Source organism: Sciurus carolinensis, chromosome 1 (assembly GCF_902686445.1).
Source record: "Sciurus carolinensis chromosome 1, mSciCar1.2, whole genome shotgun sequence".
Taxonomy (NCBI): Eukaryota; Metazoa; Chordata; class Mammalia; order Rodentia; family Sciuridae; genus Sciurus; species Sciurus carolinensis.
The window spans coordinates 65,209,222-65,234,557 of NC_062213.1; the positions used below are offsets into that span (position 1 = coordinate 65,209,222).

The 25,336-nt window shown below is 37.1% G+C and overlaps 1 protein-coding gene across 3 annotated transcripts in view; it reads left to right on the top strand.

Annotated features, from left to right (window-relative positions):
- Positions 1-25,336, top strand: part of Slco5a1 (solute carrier organic anion transporter family member 5A1) — a 142,234-nt gene that overhangs the window by 76,995 nt on the left and 39,903 nt on the right. For 2 of the 3 annotated variants that reach the window (XR_007104849.1, XM_047523677.1), the window contains exon 5: positions 9,287-9,451. The exons of the other annotated variant lie outside the window; for it this stretch is intronic. Coding sequence is in view for 1 of the 2 variants with exons in the window: in XM_047523677.1 (XP_047379633.1) it covers positions 9,287-9,451 (165 nt within the window). In the remaining variant the exon portion in view is untranslated. The remainder of the gene's footprint in view (positions 1-9,286; positions 9,452-25,336) is intronic. 3 annotated transcript variants of the gene reach the window in all.

A 25,336-nucleotide genomic window follows, 5' to 3' on the forward strand; every position in this document is an offset into this window, starting at 1 on the left:
AAAAAGTCCCAAATGGGTGTAGAACAGTATGTGTATGTAACCAGAGCATCCTCTCGCGGGCCTTGTTCAAATGTAATCCTCACGCAAAGCTCCTCTGCCATCTTCCCACCACCTTCCCTCTGCCTGGCTTCAGGAGGGCTTTCCTGAGCCTTGGGGAGCCACCCTGTGTGGTATGTTTTCTCTCCTATGTGGAAGCTAGAGAGGAAAAAGGAAAAGAACGGTGTGTGTGGGTTCTCTTGAAAATCAAAGGGACATCAGTTGAATACAGGAAAGGGACCTGGAGAGGGAGGAGAAGAGGGGAATGGGAAGTACTGTGGAGTGATACTGGCCACGTTGCATTTTTATATTGTGCGCATGAAGGAATATGTGACAACAAGCTCCACCATTAGGTACAGCGATAGTGCCCCAATAAAGAAATGGAAAAAAATTTTAATCACTTAAAATGAGCACCCTGTATTTTGGTGGTATCACATTATTTCATAACATAACAACAAAAATCCCAACTGTTTAAATAGCACCAATTTTACACTCTGGTTGTTTCCATCTTTTACTTTTGGTCTCTTTGTGCTGATGTGAATTGGCCTTTGTGCCTCATATGTATCTGTTTGTTCAATTATTTATTTATTTGGTACTAGGGATTGAACCCGGGGCACTCAACCACTGAGCCACATCCCCAGCCCTATTTTGTATTTATTTAGAGACAGGGTCTCACTGAGTTGCTTAGTACCTTGCTTTTGCTGAGGCTGGCTTTGAACTTGCAATCCTCCTGCCTTGGCCTCCTGACAGCTGGGATTACAGATGTGTGCCACCGTGCCTGGCTCTCAATTGTTCTTTTATGCAAGGCATTGGCATTATCTAAGTTTTTTTTTTTTCTTTTGGTACCAGGGATTGAACCCAGGGGTGCTTAACCACTGAGTCACATCCCCAGCCCATATATGTATATATTTTTTTCTTTTTAAATTTTGAGGCAGAGACTCACTAAGTTGTTTAGGGCCTCGCTAAATTGCTGAGGCTGGCTTTGAATTTGGGATCCTTCTACCTCAGCCTCCTGAGCCACTGGGATTACAGTATCTAAGATTTTTAGGAAAGGACTATATTGGTCCCCCAAATATCATTTTAAGTATTGAGTTGGTGACTGGCAGTATCTATCTTAAGAAAGTCACTCTTTTTTTTTTTTTTTAAATCCTCTCTCTCTCTGAAATATCTTTATTGGGTAAATATGATAGGACTAAGAACTTGGGATATATATATGAAAAGTTACAGTCCTATCTCTTGAAGGGAGGCAAAAGGGAAGATAGACACAATATAATTTGTTTAGTCTTGAAACTGAGATATGTACATTCTTAGGAAGGTGGGAGAAAGGGGAGGAAGGAAGGTATAGGTTAGCTTCCTGAGTCAGGGAATCTTTCTCCTGGGAATGACACATTTCCACATCCTTTTAAAATTGCAGTGTTTTTCTTTATTTTCTTTTAAGATCATAAAAGTTAAATATGTTCATGGTAGAAAATTTAGAAAGTACATAAATATGTAAAGAATAAAACAAAAGCAAATTCCAATCCTATTCCTGAAAATAAACAGTTAAATTTTTTATAGAAGAAAAGCATTTGTACTTTGAAACTAGTTAGAGGTGGTGGTTGCATATGTGTCCTGAACACCACTGAATTATTCACTTTGAAACAGTTTGCTTTACCAGGCGTACGGCACATACCCGGAACCACAGTAGCTTGGCAGGAGGATCTCAAGTTCAAGGCCAGCCTCAGTGCTTAGCAAGACCCTGTCTCAACGTAAAGAATAAAAAGAGCTGAGGGGTGGGGAGAGCTGGGGATGTAACAGAGTGGTAAAGCACCCCTGTATTCAATCCTCAGTTACCCCCCCAAAAAATCCAAGTAGACAAAAAAGTTTATTTTATGTTATGTGAGTCTCATCTCAGTTATGTCCTAGTTATGTGAGTTTAAACATAAATATACACTTTATGGGCAGCTAAACTTGAAAATTTTTTTCTCTACAAGAGATTATATATCTGAAGACATCTATGTCAGAATATTACAAAAACAATTGAGAGGAGTCAGTATGTGTATTTGGTATGTAATGTTTATAATTTATACCTGGGTAGAAATATAAGTTTCCAGTAATACCATTTAGTCAACTGCTTCATAGTAATAATTCATGTATTTGGTATAACAATAAAACAAGCAGCTTCTCATTCTACCCAGTTTAGATTAGGAAGAAATGTCAAAGGAACAAAATGGATGGCTTATGCTAGAAGAATGTAACAGAGAAAAGTTTGTGATGAAAGGGAATATCAGTGAGTAAAAATAAACACACAAACAAATGTGGGGAAAGAATTTTCTATTCACCAGAAAAAAAGTCAGAAAATAAAAGGCTAAAATTAATTAATATATGAAAATCAGTTTTCATAATTACAATTTTGAATCATGAAGATGTCAAATTAGGATGTGGATTGTCAGTGATATCAGTGAATGTATCGACTACTTTTAAGATGTTTTTACTTTCAAGAGGCAGTTGTTCAGTTATGTAAAAATTCAAGCATATGAAATGCTTCTTTCCCAAACATGCTGAATAGATGAAATATTGTATAAGTGATTATTATATTTCTCTTCCTATTAGCATTTTAATTTTTATTTATCTGAAATCCTTAATGGTAAGGATTCTCTAGCTTTAAAGAGTCATGCTTTGAAAAGAACCATGCATCCTGTCCTTTCCACCTTTCAGTGTTTTCAGCGGGTCCACCACTGTGAGCCACTCTTCATCTTATGACTCTTTGTTAATACCAAACCCATTCTGTGGGAGGGAATAGCTCATCTGTGGAATGGACTTCATTTTCTCACAAGTATACAGCTAGGTTATTTTTAGTACAAATTATTGCTGTGATGTACTAAAGAATATTAATGAATAAATGCATTCCAGGAATATATGAATATACGTTTGTGTGTGTGCGTGTGTGTGTGTGTGTGTGTGTGTGTGTGTGTGTGTTTTGCTGGGAATTCAACCAAGGGCTTTGTGCATGGCAGGCAAACACTCTCCCTTTGAGCTATGCCCCTAACCCCTTTGAAGTACATTTTCTGAGTGCCTATCACAGGCCAGGAGCTAAATATGTACAAATATATGAAGGCCCTGCCTTCAAAGCATTTATTGTCTCTTAAAGGGAACAGATAGTAAGCACACACAGTGACATTGGAATCGATGACTGGATCAAGTGCCCTGGAAGTAGAATGGGAGGAGCTAAGTCTGTCTGGTGGGGCTGTGAACCGTTCCCTAAAAGAGTGGATGCTAATCTGGAGACCATGTGGATGAGTCTGACGTTTGCCAAGGAGACTGGTGGGGGATACTCTAAGCAGCACAGAGACAGAAGGATTGCTGCCATGGATGGATCCTGTGGTCAGGCAATCACAGGACTTCAGACTGGAAGGTCAGCAGGAGCCCCATTCTCAGGGCCTGCCACACGAGGTGGAGTTTATAGTAGCTGGGCCTTCCGCTCTTATGTGTGGTCAGTGCCCTTGTGGGAAAGTCTTTCAAACATATCTTTTTTGTTGTTGTTGCTGTTTTGTTTTGGTCTCTCACTCAAGGCACTCATACTCTCTCAGTCCTTCCTTTGCATGTCAAGTGTGGACACTCTAAGGGAAGCAAGTGAAGAGATTGGCCTGTCTGCTCACGTGGGGTGCCCAGTCCTCTCCTGGCCTTCCTGCCTGCTGGCTGCCTGCACCTTTGAGTTCAGCCCCCTCCCCTGCTCCAGTCAGCTCACTGTGGGATATCAGGTCACATGATAAAAACCTTCCAACTTCTGTGTAAGGAACCACAGGTGAAAGGGCTTTCACGTGGCAGGTGCTTGTAGACCCCTCTCCACCAGGGGATACATTTCTCACTAAGCTAAATAACCTCCCAGGAAGTTCATCCCTTTGCTTGCTTGAAAATGAATGCACCTCCTAGGTTTGCTGGAATGAATGCTCACTTAAGTGTTATCTTCCAAAGACCTTGGATTAATAGATACTTTAAATGGTAGATTTATTTTATGAATCAGCATGAATACATCCATATATGCGGGAGCATGTTTGCCTAGGGGTCAAAAAATAACAGACACAAATATCTGCTGCCTCCTATCACAGCGTGATCTCCAAAGCTTTGGAGAAGAATAAATTGTGGTCTCTGCCCCCATGAGACAGATTCAGTCAGATATCAGCTTCCACAAGAATCCTGTCACACCATTCAAACCAGATTTTCTGAAACTCTGAATAAAGGTTTGCAAGGTTGTTGGGAGGGACCACATCAAATATATCTCAACACAACTCTCTTGTGATTGAAGTGCAATGTTAACACCAGGTCCAGGTGCACAGGATGAGGGGGTCACCTGCAATGCCGATGATGTTTTTTGGAGCAAAGGATCTGCCAATGTGATTAATACTTCTTTTAAAAATGATTTCTAAGTACAATCCTCTTTATATTATATTCTCTTGAATTTGCTGCTTTGAATGGAATTTTATTCCTGCTGCATAACTGTTTTAAGGCGTTTCTCCATCTTAATGTCAGCCTACCCTTATTATTGAATTTATAAGATTTCTTAGCATTAAATGATCAAAAAATGATAATCGTTATTTCATCACCTCTCCTTTATCATGCTTTTTATCTCATCTTTGATTTTATAAGGACACAATTCTAAGTGACACTGAGAAACTGATCTACAATATAATATATTCTGTAGCATAAAAATGAGGTATTTGGTTGTAAAGCTGTAGATTTAGCAACTTCTTTGCTAACTTACTTTTTTAAACTTTATGTTTTTGAAATAACTTTGAATTTACATAAAGCCTGAAGAATAATAACCCACAGAGCTCTGGTTATCCTGTACCCTATAATGATTTCTTAACCATTAACACTCTGGGAAGTCACAGACATGATGTTCTTCTGTTTCCTAAGTATAAGGACTCTGTCCTACATCACTGGACAGATGTCAAAAATGGGAACTTAATATTGAACCAGTGCTGACATCTAAACCCTAGGCACCATTCAAATTTTGCTGATTATCCCAGTAATGTTCTTTGTGTCCAAGATCCAATCCAGGGTCACATTTATTAGTTTTTGTGCTATTTTGTTTTGGACCACTGGGGATTAAACTTAGGGACTCATGCATTGAGCTATATCCCCAACCTTTTAATTTTTTTTTTTTTTAATTTGAGACAGGGGCTTGCTGAGTTGCCCAGATCTGGCTTCAACTTGTGAATTTTTTTCTTCCACCCTCTGAGTGGTGGGATTACAGGTGTGTGCTAGCACCCCTTGTTTCTAGTTTTTGTGTCTTTTAGTCTCTTTCGGTCGGTCTGGATCAGTTCCTCATCTTTGCTTGTCTTTCATGACCTTGAGCTTTTTAAGAAGTATGAGACATTAACTTCATAGAATGTTCCTGAATTTAGGTCCGATGTCCTTTCCTGAGTTTTGTCTTTTACAGATCTCCCACCAAAATGATGCTGTACTCAGGTATCATAACAGAGGCAGAGAGTATGACTTGACCTTATCGTCAGTTAGGTTAACTTCCATCACTGGATAGAATCACATTTGCTTGTTTTCTCCATGCTTAAGTTAATAAGTATAAAGTAATTATTAATCAATAAATAATCTATAAATAGTTTGTTAGGAACTATTTTGAAGCTTTGTAAATTGAGTTGATTCTCTTTATTTGTGGCAGTTATGTTCTACTAAGTCATCATGAATCCTGAATTAGTGAATACTGAAGCATCACTCCCAGGGAGATAGAGTTGGGTTCTTGTCGCTACATAATTATCAACTGATATAACCGTATTTTACGTATGCTTCTGTCTAAAGACCCCTTATTGAATATATATTGTCACTTCATTAGCATTGAGCTCACCACTGACTGCACTGTAACTCCTACCTAGAGGAAGTCTCTCTAACACATGCAGTTTCTCCATAAGCTCCTCACAGACACTGTGCTTAGGGACACGAGACAGCACGGGCAGCACTATCCTTGGAACCATTTAATAAACAAGTCACTAACAGAAAGCAAGAGAAAGATATGAGACTATATTGTGGAAAGGATCCTCACTTACTCTATGTAAGCTGAAACAATGGGAAAGGAAAGTTGCTATGGTTTAGCCCGGCACAATGGATGAGTTGACAACTCCAGTTTTTGCCACCCTGAGTGTGACTGTAAAAGTGCTTTAAGTATTAATTTTGGGGCTATAAAGAAATTTTAATAGTAGGTGAATTTGCAAATATGAAATCGATAAATAATGAGGATTAACTGTATCTTGTTCCTATTAGACTTTCACTGACTGCTTTTAGCATCCATTGAGTTCAGATTGTCCCAGGTTGCCACTTGGGGTTAAACCCAGGGGTGCTTAATCACTGGGCCACATCCCAACCCTTCTTATTTTTTATTTTGAGACAGGCTCTTGCTAAATTGCTTAGGGCCTTGCTCAGTAGCTGAGACTGGCTTTGAACTTTTGATCCTCCTGCCTCAGCCCCCCGAGTCCCTGGGATGACAGGTGTGCACCACTGCACCCGGCTTCTTTACTTCTTGTTCAAGATTTCCCAAACTCAGCTTGCATTTTCTCTGCCTCAATTCTGAAGTTAGATATTTCTCTAGTTTCTTTTCGTGGAAAAGGACTTCTAGAAACCAAGAAATGGGTACAAAATGAGCTCATTCCTATCAGAGTGTGATTACTTCTAAGACCTGTTAGCAGACAGAGTTGGGAAGTACACACATATCACCTATCACCTGTCAATAAATCTGTTTTATGTATCTATCTAGCCTATCTATATAATCAATCTTGTCATCTATCACCGTCAGTCTGTCTTATCTAATCATCTAATTATCCACCTAATTACTTCATAACAATACCTCCTGCTCCAAACTGATATTGAACTGTCCACTTTTCTGTATTTGTAACTCTCTTCCAGCAGTTGGAAAACAGACTCCTATTCATCTGTATTTATTTGCTCACTCTCTCTGCATATAAGGTAACACCCAGTGCCACCAGTTGAAGGTACAACCCTGGACCTGCGCCCTCCATTCCTGCAGGGTATTCAGGCTGAAAGTTCAGTCCCAATAAAGGGAATGAGGAGGGTGGAAGAAAGAAGGAACTGGGCTGGGGATGTAGCTCAGAGTAGGGCACTAGCATGCACCAGGCCTTGGCTTCAACCCCCAGCACTGCTAACATAGTTTTTGAAAGTCTGAACTTTTCTAAATTCATCTTTTTTTGGTGGAGGGGTGGTACCGGGGATTGAACTCAGGGGCACTTGACCACTGAGCCACATCCCCCGCCCTATTTTGTATTTTATTTAGAGACAGGGTCTCACTGAGTTGCTTAGCACCTTGCTAAGTTGCTGAGGCTGGCTTTGAACTTGAGATCGTCCTGCCTCAGCCTCTGGAGCCCCTGGGATTACAGGTGTGTGCCAGCCACCCTGCTCGGCCTAAATTTATCTTAAATAAAAAGCAGACTGTTTTTTAATGAAAGAGAAGAGTGAACTATTTCTATTTTTAGAAATAGTTTGAAACTTCAAGCCTATTTTTATTGTTTCAAGTGGGTCTAAGTGAGAAACCAGTTTAACATAACTAGTATCTTTTAAAATATGTATGTGATACATATTTTTTGTATTAATTTTTTAAAATTTTATATTTCTCCCAATGTTTTTGATTCAACACATTGGTTTTAAATATATTAACTAAATTTAATGTTAATTTTTAAATGCAGACAGGTAATAATTTTCTAATTTTAAAATTTTGGATATGACATTTTAATTTAGTGTTTGAATGAAATTATTGGTTAGTAATATGAAGTGTTTTATTCTCTGGTGTGTTTATCCATGTTAAAAAAATAAAGTATGCATCTTAATTGTTCTTTCAAAATGCAAAACTTTAAAAAATTGAATTAAGATATAGAATGTTAAATTTTTAAGTGACTATAGCAAATAGTTTTGACTTTTTAAGTTTTAGATTCTGGTGAATAAGAGGCTATGAATTAGTTCATAGTTCAATTTAAGTGAAATTGCTGTATTGTGTTGGAGTATAAGGGGATAACTATTTTCTGAGATGACTTTGTCAAAAATGGTACATCTTACTTTTTCCATGAAGAGGTGTAAAGATTACATTAATGTGCATTAATTCACATTACAAACATGCAAAAAATACAAAATACATACACAGAATTTCCTTTTTTTCTTCTCTTTCCCAGTTTACTCCTGTTCTTACAACTTAAGCCCTTAAGAATTGGATATGATATGCATTAAGAAGTATATATTTGACCACATATAAATACAGTATTTTGATTTGATTTTTGTGAATATATATAGATGTACATTTTCTGCAACTTGATTTAATCATTAATAACTCTATTTCTTGAAATTCTTTTGTGCGAGAACATGCAGCTCTGTGTCATTTTAAACTACTATGTAGTATTCTATCATATCACTGTGCCCAATTTATTTAAACATTTCCCATTAATGAATCTTTAGCTCCCTCAATTTTTCTATTATAAACAATGCTGCAATGAAAATACTTGCTTATATATCAAGTTCTGTGAACTAAATGACTAGACTGAAGGATGAGACTTTTCTTTCTTGAGGAGTGGCCTAGTAGGTGCTAAGCCACCATTTCTGGGTTCTTCTTCCCCTTGAGGAGATCATGGTTCTTTGTTTTCTGATCCAAAGGACCTGGAAGTGTATGATCTTGATGGCCTTGATATTTTCAGTTTCTTTAGCTATGATTTTTTCCTGTTTCATAAGTGAGGTTGGAGAACCAGGTGTCTGACGTCACCTTCCTGTTCCTCTGCTGTGGGCATCTTCAATGTGAGGTCAACCACATGTCAACTTAGAAATGTGTGTTGTAAGGGGCATGGTGATTGGGTGAACTGGTAACTATAATTTAGGACTATTCTGCAGGTACTTCACACATTTAATGGACTTTGAGCTTTTAATGGAAAATAATTGTTTTCTATCAATGAAAAATACAAATAGTTTAAAAAGATTTTGAAATAGGAGTCATAGGTTGGGTACTGCTTGTAAGGATAGTTGTGTGTGAGTATCGTTATAGGCGTGTTATTTCCTATTCTGGTTGATAATTAAAACATCAAACCAAAACCAACCCTATTTAATCAAGGGGATGTTTTCTAATCGTCATCAGATCTTTCTGTTTTTATTCGCTTGTGGCAAATATTGCTGAATGGCTACTTGCAGTTCATTTCAAAAACAATTCAGTTTTATTTTGTTTTCCATCCATTGTTTATAACATTCATTTGTCATTTTTGTCATTTTGTAGACCTACCAAGAGCAGCTGTCAGGATCTTAAGCAACATGACATTCCTTTTTGTGAGTTTGTCATACACAGCTGAGAGTGCCATTGTAACTGCTTTCATTACCTTCATTCCCAAGTTCATCGAGTCACAGTTTGGTATCCCAGCTTCCAATGCCAGCATCTACACTGGTAAGGCACTGCCGCTAGGGCTACTTGAAAACATGGTCATGTTGACCACTAACCTGAATGGGATGAGTGAAGAGAAAGTTCAACCTAACAAGTTCATTACCAGCTACCTGTCCCCCCAGATTTTAGGAGGAGGAAATCCTGGAATGTGTTTTCTTTGATTCATATTGTATTACCATGTGACTTATTTACCAACTGTGTTCTGGAGAAGGGAGAATTTAACAAATTTATGTTTTTATGGTTCTCAATTTTAAGAAATGAAATAGGCAACAGCACCCAAATTTTAATTCGAATAGATCTTTTTATGGGTTGGCCTGGGTCTTCAAAGTGTTGTCAAAATATTGGTAAGTGTTAAGTTAAAAAATTGGTAATCTGAAATGCAGATTAGTTCCATGTGATCAGGATTTTTCCTTCATAAATGTAAACAGTTTTTAATTGAATTGCTGGAGATACTTGAAGTTAAATAGTAAATTTATAAATTTTATTTTACATGCTTTCTATTTGGGTGAACTGCTTTTTAGGAATCTTTGATACAGGTACTCATGGTACTTAGTACTCAAGTCTTTTTTCCTAGTATATATCAGAACTAGAAATACGGGAACATTAATTCTAAGATATTGGGGAATTTTTATTGTCATATAATATTCTAGATATTTCCTTAGTCATATTAAAGACAGTACATGACTGTATCTTCCTAAAGGCTCAATTCATTAATGAAGTACATTTAAACAGTATAGAGTAATGAGGACTTTCAAGATGACTTGGGCTCCCAAACACAGTAAGCTTAAATTATTTGAAAATTAACAGGCAAAATTTTATCCTTGTAGAATGAGAAGTTGATTTATAATATTTGGGTAATTGCTTTGCTCTCTGCTTCATTTTGCACACATAAAGACATAAAATTGGGTTGTAGGTCTGTGATAGAGAATCATTTTATAAAGATTATACTGCTATGGACCATTGTAAATGTGAAGCATATTTACCATTGTAAATATGAAGTAGTGTCACGAAGTGTGTATTCCATTCTCATCTTCTCTATCTTGGTTTCAAAAATACAGTTTTCCTATAATAATAAAGTAAAATTTCCAGGTGATTTTACAGTTTTGTTGTTGGAAAATTGAAACCCCCTATTTCTAGTTGAACTCTTTAGCTGATCTTTTGTTGAGCAACGATTCTTCATCAGAATTCTTGGTCAGATTCTACACTGAAACTGAGTGTAGCCTTAAAACTTAGTTTCCAAACCACTAACTGTTAAAGGTAGTGTCAAACATTTCCCAAATTAAATTTCAATATTAAAAGGGTTATTAGAAAGAAGTGTTGGAGTAAAACTTTGGGACTTGCTGAGTTAAATGCAGTGTTACAGAGTTCTTTGCCACAGGTCTTTTGGTTGCCCTTATTATGCCTATAGGCATTGTGAAGCTCCCAGAGAAAGATTCAGACCAGAGACTTTTCCAGATTTATTTGACTCTGAGAATCATAGTCATAGTCATCTTTCCAACCACACTAGGGAGCAGAACTGTCTAGGACATCCCACTTCCCTCCAAAGGTGCCATTTTGACCCCAGGACTAGTGGGGTGGGCACTGGGGCCATGCTGAACCAGACAGGAATTGAAGCATCTTGAATGTACATTGATCAAGGTCATTTCTTTTTTTTTTAATTAATTAAAAAATATATCTTGAGTTGCTGTTTTAAATTATTCCTCTAGGTGTATTAATGAAAATATTTATGTTATCACTGTTATTTTTTTCTTGTGAATTTATGTGTGGGTACTATTTTGTTACTATCAAGTTGTATTGTTTCTAGGAGAGAAAATGTAGATGAAGAGGAATTGCTGGCCTTTTCCCCACTTAAGTAGATTACAGTGAGAAAAAAGAAAGAGAGCTAGGCAGGGTGGCAAATGCCTTTAATCCCAGAGACTTGGGAGGCCTAGGCAGGAGAATCACAAGTTCCAGGCCAACCTCAGCAACTTAGTGAGTCCCTAAGCAATTTAATGAGACCCTGTCTCAAAATAAAAAAATAAAAAGGGCTGGATATACAAGTCAGTGGTAAAGCACCCCTGGGTGGGTGGTTCATTCACCAATACTGAAAAAAAAAAAGGTAGATAGAAAGAGAAACAACAGGAGGCAGGCAGGTTACTGATCTGACCTAGACTAGCATTATTTGTTTGTTTTTTTAATAACAAGTAAGACATTTTAAAATTTAACTAACAGAGTTCTATAACCATGAGATATATGTTACTTACTGGTTTACATAAATCAATTATGCTGAATGGTCTGCCTTCTCATGACCTTAATATACGGAATGGTTTAGAAGTCTTTTTTTTTTTTTTCTTTTTCTTTTTTTTGCAAATAAATGTATCTTTATTTCCATGTTAGCACATGAGATTTTAGTGTTTCCTTCATCCTCAATTACCATGGACTCCCAGCTACTATGTATGAGGCACAGTATTGATTGTATTGAAGCTCAGCTGGTCTCTCTTGGAAAAGTACAAGTTTTTCATGAAGAAAACTATGAACTGGTTATTCACAAATCTTGATGTTTGCTTGTTTGTTATTGTAGATGGGAATTTTATTTTATTTATTTTTTTTTATTTTTATAGACCATCTCGATTCTCACACAAATGGGGTGCAACTTTTTGTTTCTATGGTTGTACACAAGGTAGATTCATATCATTCATGTAATCCATGTACAGAGGATAATGATGTCTGTCTCATTCCACCATCTTTCATACCCCCGCGCCCCCTCCCTCTCATTTCTCTCTACATAATCTAAAGTTCCTCCATTCTTCTCTTACCCTCCACCCCATTATGTATCATCATCCACTTATCAGGGAAAACATTTGGCCTTTGGGTTTCTCAGATTGGCTTATTTCACTTAGCATGATATTCTCCAATTCCATCCATTTACCTGCAAATGCCATAATTTTATTCTGCCTTATGGCTGAATAATATTCCATTGTGTATATATACCACAGTTTCTTTATCCATTCATCTGTTGAAGGGCATCTAGGTTGGTTCCATAATCTAGCTATTGTGAATTAAGCAGCTATGAACATTGATGTGGCTGCATTACTATAGTATGCTAATTTTAAGTCCTTTGGGTATAAACCAAGGAGTGGGTCAAAAGGTGGGTCCATTCCAAGTTTTCTGAGGAATCTTCATACTGCCATTTCTTAATTACTGGTAGAGGCAAAGGGTAGAAAGACAATTCTTTGTAGAACAATTGAATAGAGGGAATGGGGTTGTGGCTCAATGGTACAGCTTTTTGCCTAGCATGTGTGAGGCACTGGGTTTGATCTTCAGCACCATATAAAAATAAATAAAGTTTAAAAAAGTAATTCTTAAAAAAAAAAAAAAAAAAGAATGGAATGGAGTTCAGCTGGACCTGGGGTGTTTGACTGCAGAATTCCCAGTGGTATGTTCAAGGCAGCAGGCAACAAATGTGGCCCACCTGGTCAGAATGGAGCAGGACTGAAGGGGGCTAATTAGATTGTGTTCATACCCTGATACAACTTCAGGATGACTGGAGCAATATCACAAAGTGACAATTCCATTCTCATTTTCTAGTCCACAGTTTTTTCCGTTCTTCTGTTCCTCCCCTCTTCTTTCCTTCCTTCATTGTTGCCCATGCAATTCATGAAATGTGTCATAGTTTACTGTGTTCTCTTTAAGGTTTTTCATCCTAGCTCAGATACTCTCTTTTTCCTTTCAGATAGACCACAAATAATAACAGTCAAGAGATATTCAGATTGATCAAGAGTAGCAGGTGGCCTGTTAGAGTAACATCCAACAGGAGTGATAGTTCTTTTTAAAACTCCTGTTGTTTCTTTCTAAATTTTTGTCAAGAGAATCCTTCTTACACCCTGAATACAAGTTTTTATTTTTTAAGCACTTATTTGAGACCGTTTGTTTTCTGAATCCTTTCCTATGCACATAGGGTGAAATGGAGAATTAAGAAATGTATTTGAAAAGATTTGACAATAGTTTTAATTTCTTATCTGACAAAGTTTTTGAGTTCAAGCCACTTTTCGTCTTCGTTTGCACTGCTAGGGACTGAACCCAGGGCCTAGCCCGTGCTGGGCAATGTCCCTGTCACTGAGCCACATTCCAGCCTCTCATTTAATTTTTTAAAATATTTGGATAAATACCTAATCCATAGTGATTTACTCACGAACAGTAGAGAAGAAACCCCAGACACATACACAAGACAGGCCATTGATCGCTGTCATTCATTTAGTTGTCCGATGCCAGCCCTAAGCTTGTGTATGGCTGAGTAACTGTAAAGACTTGATCCAGGGCATGAAGTTGCTTATTTACCTTACATTTAAAGTCATGCAGCTTGAACAGGTCTGAGAATGTAATTTCTGTAATAACTTAAGATCTGGGAGGAGAGAAAGCTCATGAAACATGCCAGGGAAAGCTGTTTAAATAAACAAGTAGAAGATTTGGGCTCCAGAGATGATTTTGGCTGGTGGGGTGGTGTGCTTAAGATGCTTTTCATGGAGCAAATGCCTTTTAATCAGACTTTTAAAGAAAAGTCAAAGTTTTCCATTTGGAGTTGGGAGGAGAGGCATTTCTTCCCAATAGAGGACCAGCTTGAGCCAAGTTAAAAGCTACAGGGAAAGATAAAATAAAATCTCTCGCTAGGTCATAGATACAGGGGACAGGGAAGGCAAGTGGTTGGTGTGGGGTGGGAGATGCTTCAGGCATTGGGGTGGGAAATCTGCTCTGGGACCTTCCACATACACTGAAATCGCTTTGGAGGACATGTTTGCCTTGGTGGGAGGTGGTGATACTAGTGTTTGATGGGGACATAGCTGCAAAACCGTAGTCCATGGTGATGGCATCAAAGTGAGGATGTACTTGGCAGCCATAGCTATGGCCTATCAAGAGGCAGGCTTCAGGGCTGGGGATGTAGCTCAGTGGTAGAGCACTCGTCCACCTCCATCTTCCTGCATATGTGTCTTCACAACAGTGGATCTGTGACAAAGTACACTTCCTATTCATGATCTTCCTGCTGACCTACTTAGGGTCACATTTATTGCTTGGAATTAAATATTATGAAGTTGATATTTTGGAAAATACTCTAATGATGGGAAAAACCTTTAAGTAGAGTTTGGACAGTGTGGTTTTAAATCCTTTTGCTGCTGGTTATTAGCTGCATGACTTTGGGCATGTCACTTCATAAACTCAATCAAATGAGGATAATCTTTCCCCTGTCAATGTGTCAATGTTGCGAGGAACAAATAAAGTCCTGGATACTGATTGACTTACCTTACCTCAAATAGTTTCAGCAATATAAATGGGAAAATATAGCAATAATAAATTATAGGAAAGAAAATTATTATTTATTATTTATGATGAGACCTCACATTTAAAGTCATGCAACTTGAACAGGTCTAAGAATGAAACTTCTGTAATAATAATGGTGATAATAAAATAACTGCTGACACTTATTGTTTACTAAGTATAAAATACTAAGCATTTGTATATGGATAACATCATTTAATCCATATACTCAATGCCTATGCAGTAGGTATTATTAATTATGCCTATTTTTAGAGGAGGGACCAAAAGTTCAGAGAGGTTTGAGTTACTTGCTTAATGGCAAAATAGTAAGTGGTAAAACCAGAGATGTTAAAGTCCTGTACTCCTTGGGGTCTATAAATATGAATTCATGATTTTACTTGAAGTTTAAATAGATGTATTATCATTTCACTGATTTCCCCCATTATTTCTAAGAAACAATATTCTGATGGTTTTAATATTGTCCTCCCACCCATTCTATAGCTGCCTCTGCTGCTGAGACAACATTCAACAACATTCTGTCAACAACATTCTTTTTTTCAAGCCTGTGATTTTTCGGTATCAGCTTTGCTTGGGATATCCTAGTTTGGCATTAAGAATCAGAGAGTTAGATATTAGTTTGTTTTAAAGTAGCCTTGGAAAATTCTGTTTTGCTTTTCCATTATAGAAGAATCAAGATAGCTATTTCTGTGATAAAGCGATTAGATTGGAGTATGATTTAAAAAAATATATACTTTTTATTATGGTCTGAATAACCAAATATTTGCCATCTGCCTTCAGCTACTGATTTCTGGTTTTGTTGATGAGATTTGAGCCTGTGCTGTGCAGCTCAAATTATAGCCTTTGGGAATCCCTCTATCTTTAGATGCAAGAAATCTGTGAATGTGCTTTCATTCTTCTGAAGGCATCCACATCTTTTCTGTACTAGTTATTCCATTTTATAAGTGTAGTTTTAAAAATTCATTTTGTACTAATTTACATTAGTACAAAATTTATATTTATAAATGGATGTATAGGGTTTTTTTTTTTTTTCCCCCAGTGCAGGAGAGTGAACCCAAGGGCTCATGCATGCTAGGCAAATACTCCACTATTGAGCTATATCCCTAACCTTAAATTTTCTTTTTAACATTGAAATTAAGCTTTCCTTCTAGATATGAATGTGCTTTAGCATCACAGGCCATTTCCAAGGTGGGTGATGACCTTTGACCCTGAGACCTGTGCTGGTACCACACTGAAATCCAGTGTGCTCTGCAAGATGCAAATGGTATTTGCAAATCCACCTTCTGTAGCAGCTGCTGGAGTCTTCTCACTTACATAACTTTAATCAATCTTGATGGGAAGAGAGGCTGTTAGGAACTAAAAGTGACACTTACAGGCTCTTTGTCTTTTGGGCAGAGAGATATTTATCACACTGAATTACATTTGTTTTTCTTCAATGCTATGAGAACTTTTATAAAGGTTATAGTGGACCATGTCAGGACACTCAGATTCTCTTTACTTTTTCATTCATCGATTAATTTAAGAAATGTTTGAGTACCTATCATGTGGCGGGTTCTTAGCCAGTACACCAAAGATGGTAGTTAAACAGAGTTCAATTGCTAAAGAAGACTCAGAGGACCCAAGATGACACGTGGACATTGAAGGACGGGTTACTATATGGCAATAGCATTAAAGTGAGGATGTACTTGGCAGCCATAGGTATGGCATATCAAGAGGCAGGCTTTGGGCTGGGGTTGTGGCTCAGTGACAGAGCACATGCCTTGCACATGTGAGGCACTGGGTTCAATCCTTAGCATCATATAAAAATAAATAAAGTAAAGGTATTATGTCCATCTACAACTCAAAAAAATTTTTTTAAAAAAGAGAGGTAGACTTCAACTCCCCCTCAGGATATGAGTGACAGCACCACTTTCTGTCTTCTGTCAGGCAGCATGGAACACCCTGGAACCATCAAATCCAAAATGATGTCTTGGCTAGAGTCTTTTGTATTTAAAAAAAAAAAAAAACAAAAAAAAAAAAAAAACCTTTATATTTAAAATAGCAGAACTCTTCAGGGGACTTCGTGAGCTCAGGTACAAATCATCATGCTTATTTCTATCAATAACCAGAACCATCCAAAAACTTGTCTGACCCGTGGTTTTAGAGCAACACTGTGTTAGTTGACTTTCTGTTTCTTGTGACAAAATACTTTGAGATAATCAACTTATAAGGAGAAAAGGATTATTTTGGTTCATGGTTTCAGAGTTTCAGTTCTTGGTTAGTTGACTCCATGACTTTAGGGACTGTAGCCTGGCAGTACATTATGGTAAGTGTGTGGTAGAGGGGGGCCGTTCACCTCATGGTGGTCAGGAGCACAGGGAGAGACAGGAAAGGGTCAGGGTCTCTAACTCCTGTGGAAGGGCATGCCTTCCATGACTTAACTTCTTTCCACCAGAACCCACCTCTCAAAGTTCCATCACCTTCTAATAGCACACAGGCAGCGGGCCAAGCCTTCAACAGGTGGACCAATGGGGGACATTCAAGATCCAAACCATAGCAAGCCCTATTAGTCAATCTGACTGGGAGACAGTGTCCTTCAGATACATTTTCTTAATCAATGGAACAGCTGAGGCCAATTCCAGGACAGTTGGAGTCACAGCTCCCGGCAGGTCCTGGGGTGTTAGTAGTTCATGGGTCTTTGCCTTCATGTCACTAACCCACTTTGTGACTTCAGGCTTTTCAGTTTTTCTCTCTAGGTCTGTTTTCTAATCTAGAAAACAATAACTTGGAGTAGAATGGACTCCATAATTTCTTCTTGTTCTAAAATCTTAGATTAAATAATGTTTTTCAAGGCCACATGTACCAAATAAGCAATTTCCTCACATTCCCCATTGAATTCTATTACTTTCTTTCAAGGGGGCTGTTGGTACTCACTTCCTCTCACTGGCACTCATAGCCTGGGGTCAATATTGACATTGTTTTCTTTTGCTGGGAGTGGCCCAGTGTGGTCTACAAACTCCTCTTTGAATCCCAGGCCTGTCACTTAACTAGATGTTAACCACACTGTGTCTCAGTTTCTCATTTGTAAAAACAAGTGCTTATTTCCTAGGATTGCTGCAAAAAAGTAAATGAGATAAGTGTATCTTAAAGCAGTTGGTAAATATAGTAAATGCTCAGTAAAATTACCTTTTCTCCCTTGTCTGTTTTGACATCTGTGTTACATTTAAATCTCTATTAAAATGTCTCATTAGGTTGTCTGATTTAAAATAAACTGCATTGAACCTAATTTAGAGTGGCAACTTGAAGGCGTTTTAAAAACCCCACCTGCTAAGAGAAATAATACATGCAAATGAAATTTTAAGAGGGAACTATTTTAGTCTTGATCATAAGAGTAAAGTAGTAGGAATGTTCTGGGGCAGGAGTCAGCAAGAAGGTGTTTTGTAGCTGTGTTCATGTTCAAAGTGAATTGCAAATCTTTCTTTCCATCTCTTTGAATTGCTCTCAATCAATTCACCAAATGCCCAGCTTCCTGTTTGGCCAGTTTTCCAGATGACCAATATTTCTTTTGAAATTCTCTTTCTTTATTTACCAATTTTCAGAGTGAAAAAATGATAGCCTAGCAAATTTTTAGGGTTACCAGTATATTTTAAAAACTATGTTATTATAGAAACTCATGATTTTTAATAAGTTTTATGGACTTTAATCCTTTGCAGACATTCAGTCATTGGGAACCTCTTCAAGTTAGCACGTTTGGCACTACCTAAGCAGTCTTTGAGGTTTCTGGCATGACAAAAGATGCCTTGCTGGTTGTACACATTTCCTACCCTAGACCTGGATCAGCCGTATGTCTGCAAGGTATCCTAGTTTCTTTAAAAGGAAAATGATATTTGGAAATCACCATCAGGACACTAATGGTGCTCATTGCTATAAGGTCTCGTTTTTTTTTTTTTTTAATAAAAGAGAGAAAACTCCTGACTTTACATTGATATTTATACTTCAAATTTAAATTTTATGTTGCTGCTGAACTTCTTGGGTATATTGTAATCTCTTTCCTCTAACACTGAAGGTCATTTTTCCTAATGACCTTAACATAATTACTTTATCCAAGTTTGTGTGGGTGTAATAGTTTCAAACAAATTCTTGGTATTATTACAATAAGGAAATACTAATTGCAGCTTTAAACTTCTTTCGTTTCTTTTTATTCTGAAGCCTGTCTCTTACTGTGAACATGCAAATACTATGTCCTGACACTATTTGAAACAATTCTCCTCTTTTGCATATGTCTGATAAATTGTCAAGTTACTTGTTTGAATTTGTTTTCAGTTTTTAAGGATTACTTCATTTTTATATTTTAGGTTAAAGGTGTATTGTAAATGATATGAAACATTCAAGTGATATGAAAATCAAAACCATAAAACAGTACATTCAGAGAGACTTTCATTCCATCTTGACTTCCTCCCATTGTCTCCTTCCCTCTCTAGGAAGCCATTTATTACTTTAGCCTTCTTTTGTTTTGGAACATGTAAGTAAATGTGTTTTTATGTATGTACTATATGTAATATATGCACAGTATTTCATATTAGTATTTTCCCTTTCTAATACTAAGAATAATAAGCCATATACACTTTGCTCTGCATCACAGCAGAACAGAGACCTTGTCCATTTTTATAGCTATTCAACATTCAGTTGCACAGAAGGATCATAGTCTATTCAGTCCCGATTGGGGGACATTTGATTGTTGCCATTCTTTTGTTATAAGGGCACATATAGTGATGTGTATATGTAATTTCATACCAAATCACTCTCTTGTCTACCTTGCTTATTTCCTTTTAACAACTTAGTTTAATGGAGCAGCTTTCAATTTGCCTTTAACCCATATAATAGTCAGTTTTTCATTACCATAATGAAGTACCTTAGTGGGATAACTTTATAAGAAAGGTTTAATTAGCCCACTTGGAAGATTAAAGTCCACATGGCATGGTGTAGGCTTTGGCCCAGTGGTAGGTGGCTGATGATGGAGTGCATGCAGAGGAAGGATTGATCTCTAACCAGGAAGTAAAGAGAGAGAGAGAGAGAGAGAGAGGGAGAGAGGTGGGTGGGGCCATGCTTTCTTTTCTTTATTTTTGAAAATAACAACCCTTTTGTAAGAATTAGCTCAGTGTCCCAAGAGAAATACTTAATCTCTTTTGAGGACTTGCCCCCAGTGACCTTCCACTGACACCCTACTGATCAAGCCTCCAACACCTGGACCCCTGAGGAACCATATCCAAACCATAGCATGCCTGAGAAGGGAAGGGGACTGAGAGGTCATCAATATATTTGCCATATACTACTTAGCCCTATCCCCTACCCCATTCTTGCCCAAGGTTTAGCATTTACCCTCAGATTGCTATAAAGATCAGAAGTGTGAACCTTTTAAAAATCTACACAGCTTTTGGGAATCTACATCCAAATGGAATATTTTCTTCAATATGAGCCTGTGCCACGTTGGCAAAAGTTTATAAGTTTCCACTCGCCAGCGAGGCGTTAGGGGCTTTCTATGCACTGTTTCATTCCTATGACAACAGCACAGGGAGGGCCTAGTCTCTCCACTACAGAGCTGATGAAAATGAGACATATGGAAGAGGCTTACCTAAAAATTCATAATATGCGTTCATATTATACAGATTAAGCTGTTCTTCATAGAAGTTTATGTTTTAGAATTCTTATTGTGCTAATTCTCCAATTTTTTTTTTATTCCCTCCTGGTGCTGGGGATTGAACCCAGGGCCTTATGCTTGCAAGGCAAGCACTCTACCAACTGAGCTATATCCCCAGCCCTCTCCTCCAATTTTTAATGTATCAGATAAGATAGTACAGTAGATAAGAAGGGTCAGTGTTGGAGGCCAACAGATCTTGTTGAAATACTTGCTCTGCTTCTTTTAAAAAAAATAATTTGTTCTAATTATTTGTTCTTACTTAATCTAAGTAAGGTAGCTTGATAGTTTAATTTTTACTTTTGAGAACCCAGGAACTTCTTACTAGGCATGGTCCTGGTTTAGAAAACCCATATAGTGTTAAAGTGAGGTGATTTCTTTGCAGTGAATCAACCTGATATAACAGAACAATTACAGATTTTTGAGACAGAAGTTCTAGGTCCAAGATCTGCCTCTGTGACTTAACCAATTTTTCTGGCCTTGGTTTTCATAGCTATGAAATAGTAAAAGCATATCTATTTTAGAGAGCTGTTGAAGTTTTTAAGTGAATAATACAAATATTAATTATTGATGAGGATGACCTCTCTATTCATCAAATAATCAGTCTCATGAAAAGACAGGAGAATCAGGATTATTATAGAAAGAGATGATGGAAGGAGAAAGTGGATGGTGTATGATATGCCAATTTTATAGATAAGTTAGTAAAGGAAAAGGTGCTAACTCAAGCATTCATGGCCTCATAAGTACAGGCATACTAGAGCTAGAGACATATCGTCCTCCTCCCAGCTCTTTCCACCATCTCTTATTTCCTCTGAAGTGCTTTCTGTTAACTCATAAAAATCACAGACTTAATGAATATCTTGGCTTTAGGTATAGCAGGAAATGATTCTTACCATACAAGCAGGAAATACCTTACTCTATTCATCTAAATAATGAAACATGTGCTTGGACATTATTAGAAGCTGAAGTAATGTCCTTTGTAACCTGGGCCATCTCATGATGGACCGCAGAAAATTTGCTTTGCTGTCAGACTTGACTTCCTGCTGTGGCAGTTTTCCATTGGCCAGAAGTAGAAGATGGAGTTATTTTGAGTTGTTACTGTTAGACTGATTAGATTTTAGTTTTTTTCTCTTTTTCCTTTTTGGTACTGGGTGCTTAACAGAGGTGCTTAACCACTAAGCCACATCTCCAGTCCTTTAAATTTTTTTTTTTTTTTAAATTTTGAGACAGGGTCTCATTAAGTTGCTAAGTTTAGTGAGACAGGGTCTCACTAAATTTCTCAGGCTGATCTTGAACTTGTGATCCTCCTGCTTCAGCCTCCCAAGTTGTTGGGGTTATAGGTGTGTGCCACTGCACCCAGCTAATAGTTAATTTTTCAAACTATTATATTGAAAGTCTTTTTATATCACTATTTGCAAAAAAGAAGAATATAATTTGTGTTGATGTTTTGATTAAGGTGGACCTTTACAAACATTATAAGTAAACATTTCTCTTACAAGACAATTTGTGTATGTTTGTTTTATATAGAGTAGAATCATATTATTTAGTAACATCTTTCTTAAGTTTACTTAACATGTATATTATATAAATATCAAACTCTTTGGAGGATTCAAAATATTGAACAGATCTTACTATAGCTTGGATCTTGAATGTCCCTCAAAGGCACATTTGTTGAAGACTTGGTTACCAGCTATTGGGAAGTGGTAGAACCTTTAAGAGTTGGGTCTAGTAGGAGGAAGTTAGGTCATTAGGAATGTACCCTTGAAGGGCATATTGGGACCCCAGTCCCTTCCTGTTTCTCTCTTTTACTTCCTGGATGCCATGAGATGACCAGGCCTCCTCTACCACACACTCCCACCAAAAGGTGCTGTGTTGCCATAGGCCCAAAGCAACAGGGCCAAGTGACCATGGACTGAAACCTCTGAAACTGTAAGCCAAAATAAACCTTTCCTCCTTAGAAGTTGGTTTTCTCACAGCAACAGAAAGCTAACACAGAAACTTACATACTAAATACATATAGTGGTATCTTTTTAGTCACCTGGTATATACTGCTGTTTCTAAAAAACATACTGAAACTGTAAACAAATGAGCAGTATAAATTTGGGGGTGGAAATCAAAAAGTTTATGTGATTTCCTTAATAGTTCATCTTTTAAAAAATAACACCCTCTTCTACTTACTTTTTTATTTTTTGAGAAATATAAAAAATAAGTTGACTATCAGAAATATTTAAAAATGTTTAATTTGTATTCAAACCTTCATCATGAACAACATTGTTTATCGATGAAAGTTGCTTTGTAGGTAGAACAAAAAAATGGTTTTAATATTATATAAAACAAATATGCCTTTACAAATACCAACAGAGCTGAAAATCAAAGTTCTGGTTTTGTGTTATACTTTTTGTGTGTGGTCAAAATAAGGAGTAGGTTTTTTTCGTGAGTTTATTTTCTTGTTTCTTGTATTGGCATGATTAAATTTCAAATGTCAATAATTTTCCAAAGAATATATATTTAATATAGTCTCATATATTGTAGCTAAATTATGGTTCAAAAGCAATCACTAATTGCCTAATTTATTTATCTGCTGAATTTGTTAAGATATGCACTCCCACATTCACACACAACACACACACACACCATACATATGTTAACAAATGTTAGCATTTTTTGTCTTGAAGGTTTGAATTTGTTTTAGGAGACAGTGCAACTACTGGAAAAACAAGTAGGAGTTAAGAGTCTAGGTTTCACTTTTTATTTTATTTTTTTGGTACCAGGGATTGAGCCCAGGGACACTCTGCCACTGAGCTACATCCTCAGCCCTTTTCTATCCACTTTTGAGACTGGGTTTCACTGAATTACTCAGGTCCTCGCTAAATTGCTGAGGCTGGCTTTGAACTTGCAACCCTCCTGCCTCATCCTCCCAAGCTGTTGGGATTATAGACGTGCTCCACCAGTTTTAAAAGGAGCAATGCATTTGGAATTCAGGTAGTGGATTTCTTATTTTAGATGTGAAAGAGGTCTGACTTTGAAATCAGATTTGTGTTCTTTGTTCTGATAGCTTTCTGATATTGAGCTTCTGTTTCAGTTTCTTTATGCATAAAATGGGAATAAACAGCAGTCAATCTCTTGGCATAAGTTTATATTAAGATTAATGTAAGTGTTTTAAGACTGAAAGTACTCTACAAATTTATCAGGATTATTACATAGTAATTTCATTCTCCCAAAGTCTATTTCCTTATCTGTTTAAGCAGACAATACCTGTTCACAGGGCTATGGTATTGATCAATTTAATAATTAATATGAATGTGCTTTGAGAAAGCTATGAAAGTTTGCCTCATGAACCAGTGAGTCCAAACTCACTGCTAATTTTGATTAAAGCTGAAGTCAGCTCACTGTAATATAAACACATTTAACCTTTTTCTTTTCTTTTCTTTTCCTTCCTTCCTGTTCTCTTCTCTCCTCTCCCTCTCTGCTGGGGATAGAACCCTGGGCACTTTGCCACTGAACTAAATCCCCAGCTTTCTTTTATTATTATTTGCAAATTTTAAGACAGGGTTGCACTATATTGCTGAGGTCCTCACTAAGTTGCTATAAGGCCAACCTTGACCTTGAGATTCTCCCGTGTCAGCCTCCTGATTTGCTGGGATCAGGGGTGTGTTCCACCGCACCCTGCCACATTTAATCTTTTTATTACAACATTTGTATTTTGGTGTGTACCTCAGGATTGAAGACAATAATGTAGAAGACATTTTGAAAGGAATTTTGAGTGTTAGGTGGTTAATTAGTCTGAAACACTTTTCGAAATAGATAAAATTTGGAACCGTTACTCAAGTTCCTGTAAATAAATTATCTTTCCTTTATTCCTTTTAGTAATAAAGTCAAGCACCTATTCCTAGGAAAAACAAGTGGCTTAAGTGGTTGGGAAAAAAAAATCACACAAAGAAATGAACATTTATACTTTCAACGTGTGGCTGTGGGAGTGTTGGTCTCATAAATGTAGAAAACACAGGGGATTTAGAATCAGAACACTTCCCAGTCTAGGCCTCACTCTGGCATTAAGAAGCCACTGACTTAATTTAAGTCACTAATTCTTCTCAGCTTTACTTTTGTTTTGTCAGTTGAAGAGATAATCTCTGAGCTCCCGTGTTAATTTAAAATTATAGCTTTTTTTCTCTTTTTTAAGAATATCAGAGATTCAAAACAAGAGAGACTTAAACTAAATAAACTGAAGGTGTTTATTGCTTTGTTACATAAAATTTTGGACACAGGCAGCTCAGGTATGGTGTAGGGACTGTACCTAACCTTCTTCCATTATTTGCTCCATCATGGAGTCTTGTCCTTGTGGTCCAAAGTGGAGGTCCAGTTACTATGTTTGCTTTCCAAGCAGCAGAAAGGAAGGGAGATGGAGAAAAGCACAGATGGACTACCTTTGTTCACATCACATTGGTCAGAACTTATCACAAGGCTACAGCCAGTTGCAAGGGAGGCTGAGAAATTCAGTCTGTATGGCAGACAGCCTAAGCCAAGCTGTTACTCTTGAATAAAAGTTTGAACCAAATTTGGCTTACTGCCTGTTTTTGTAAATAAAACTTTATTAGAACACAGTCATGCCCACTTGTTCACACATACCCATGATATCCTTAGTTGTGCAACAGCAGTGATTAATAGTTTTAATAGATACTGTCTGGTCTACGAACTAGAGAATATTTATTATCTAGCCCTTTATGAAAAGGTTTTCTGACACCTGTTCTGGGAGATAGAAGAGTAGTTATTGGATGATAACTAGCGATATCTACCATAGCCCCTTCGAAATCCTATAATTCTATGAAAATGAACAAATAAATAATAATATGTAATATATAAATAATATGAATCAATAATAAATAAAATCCTAAGCAAGTTTGTATGAT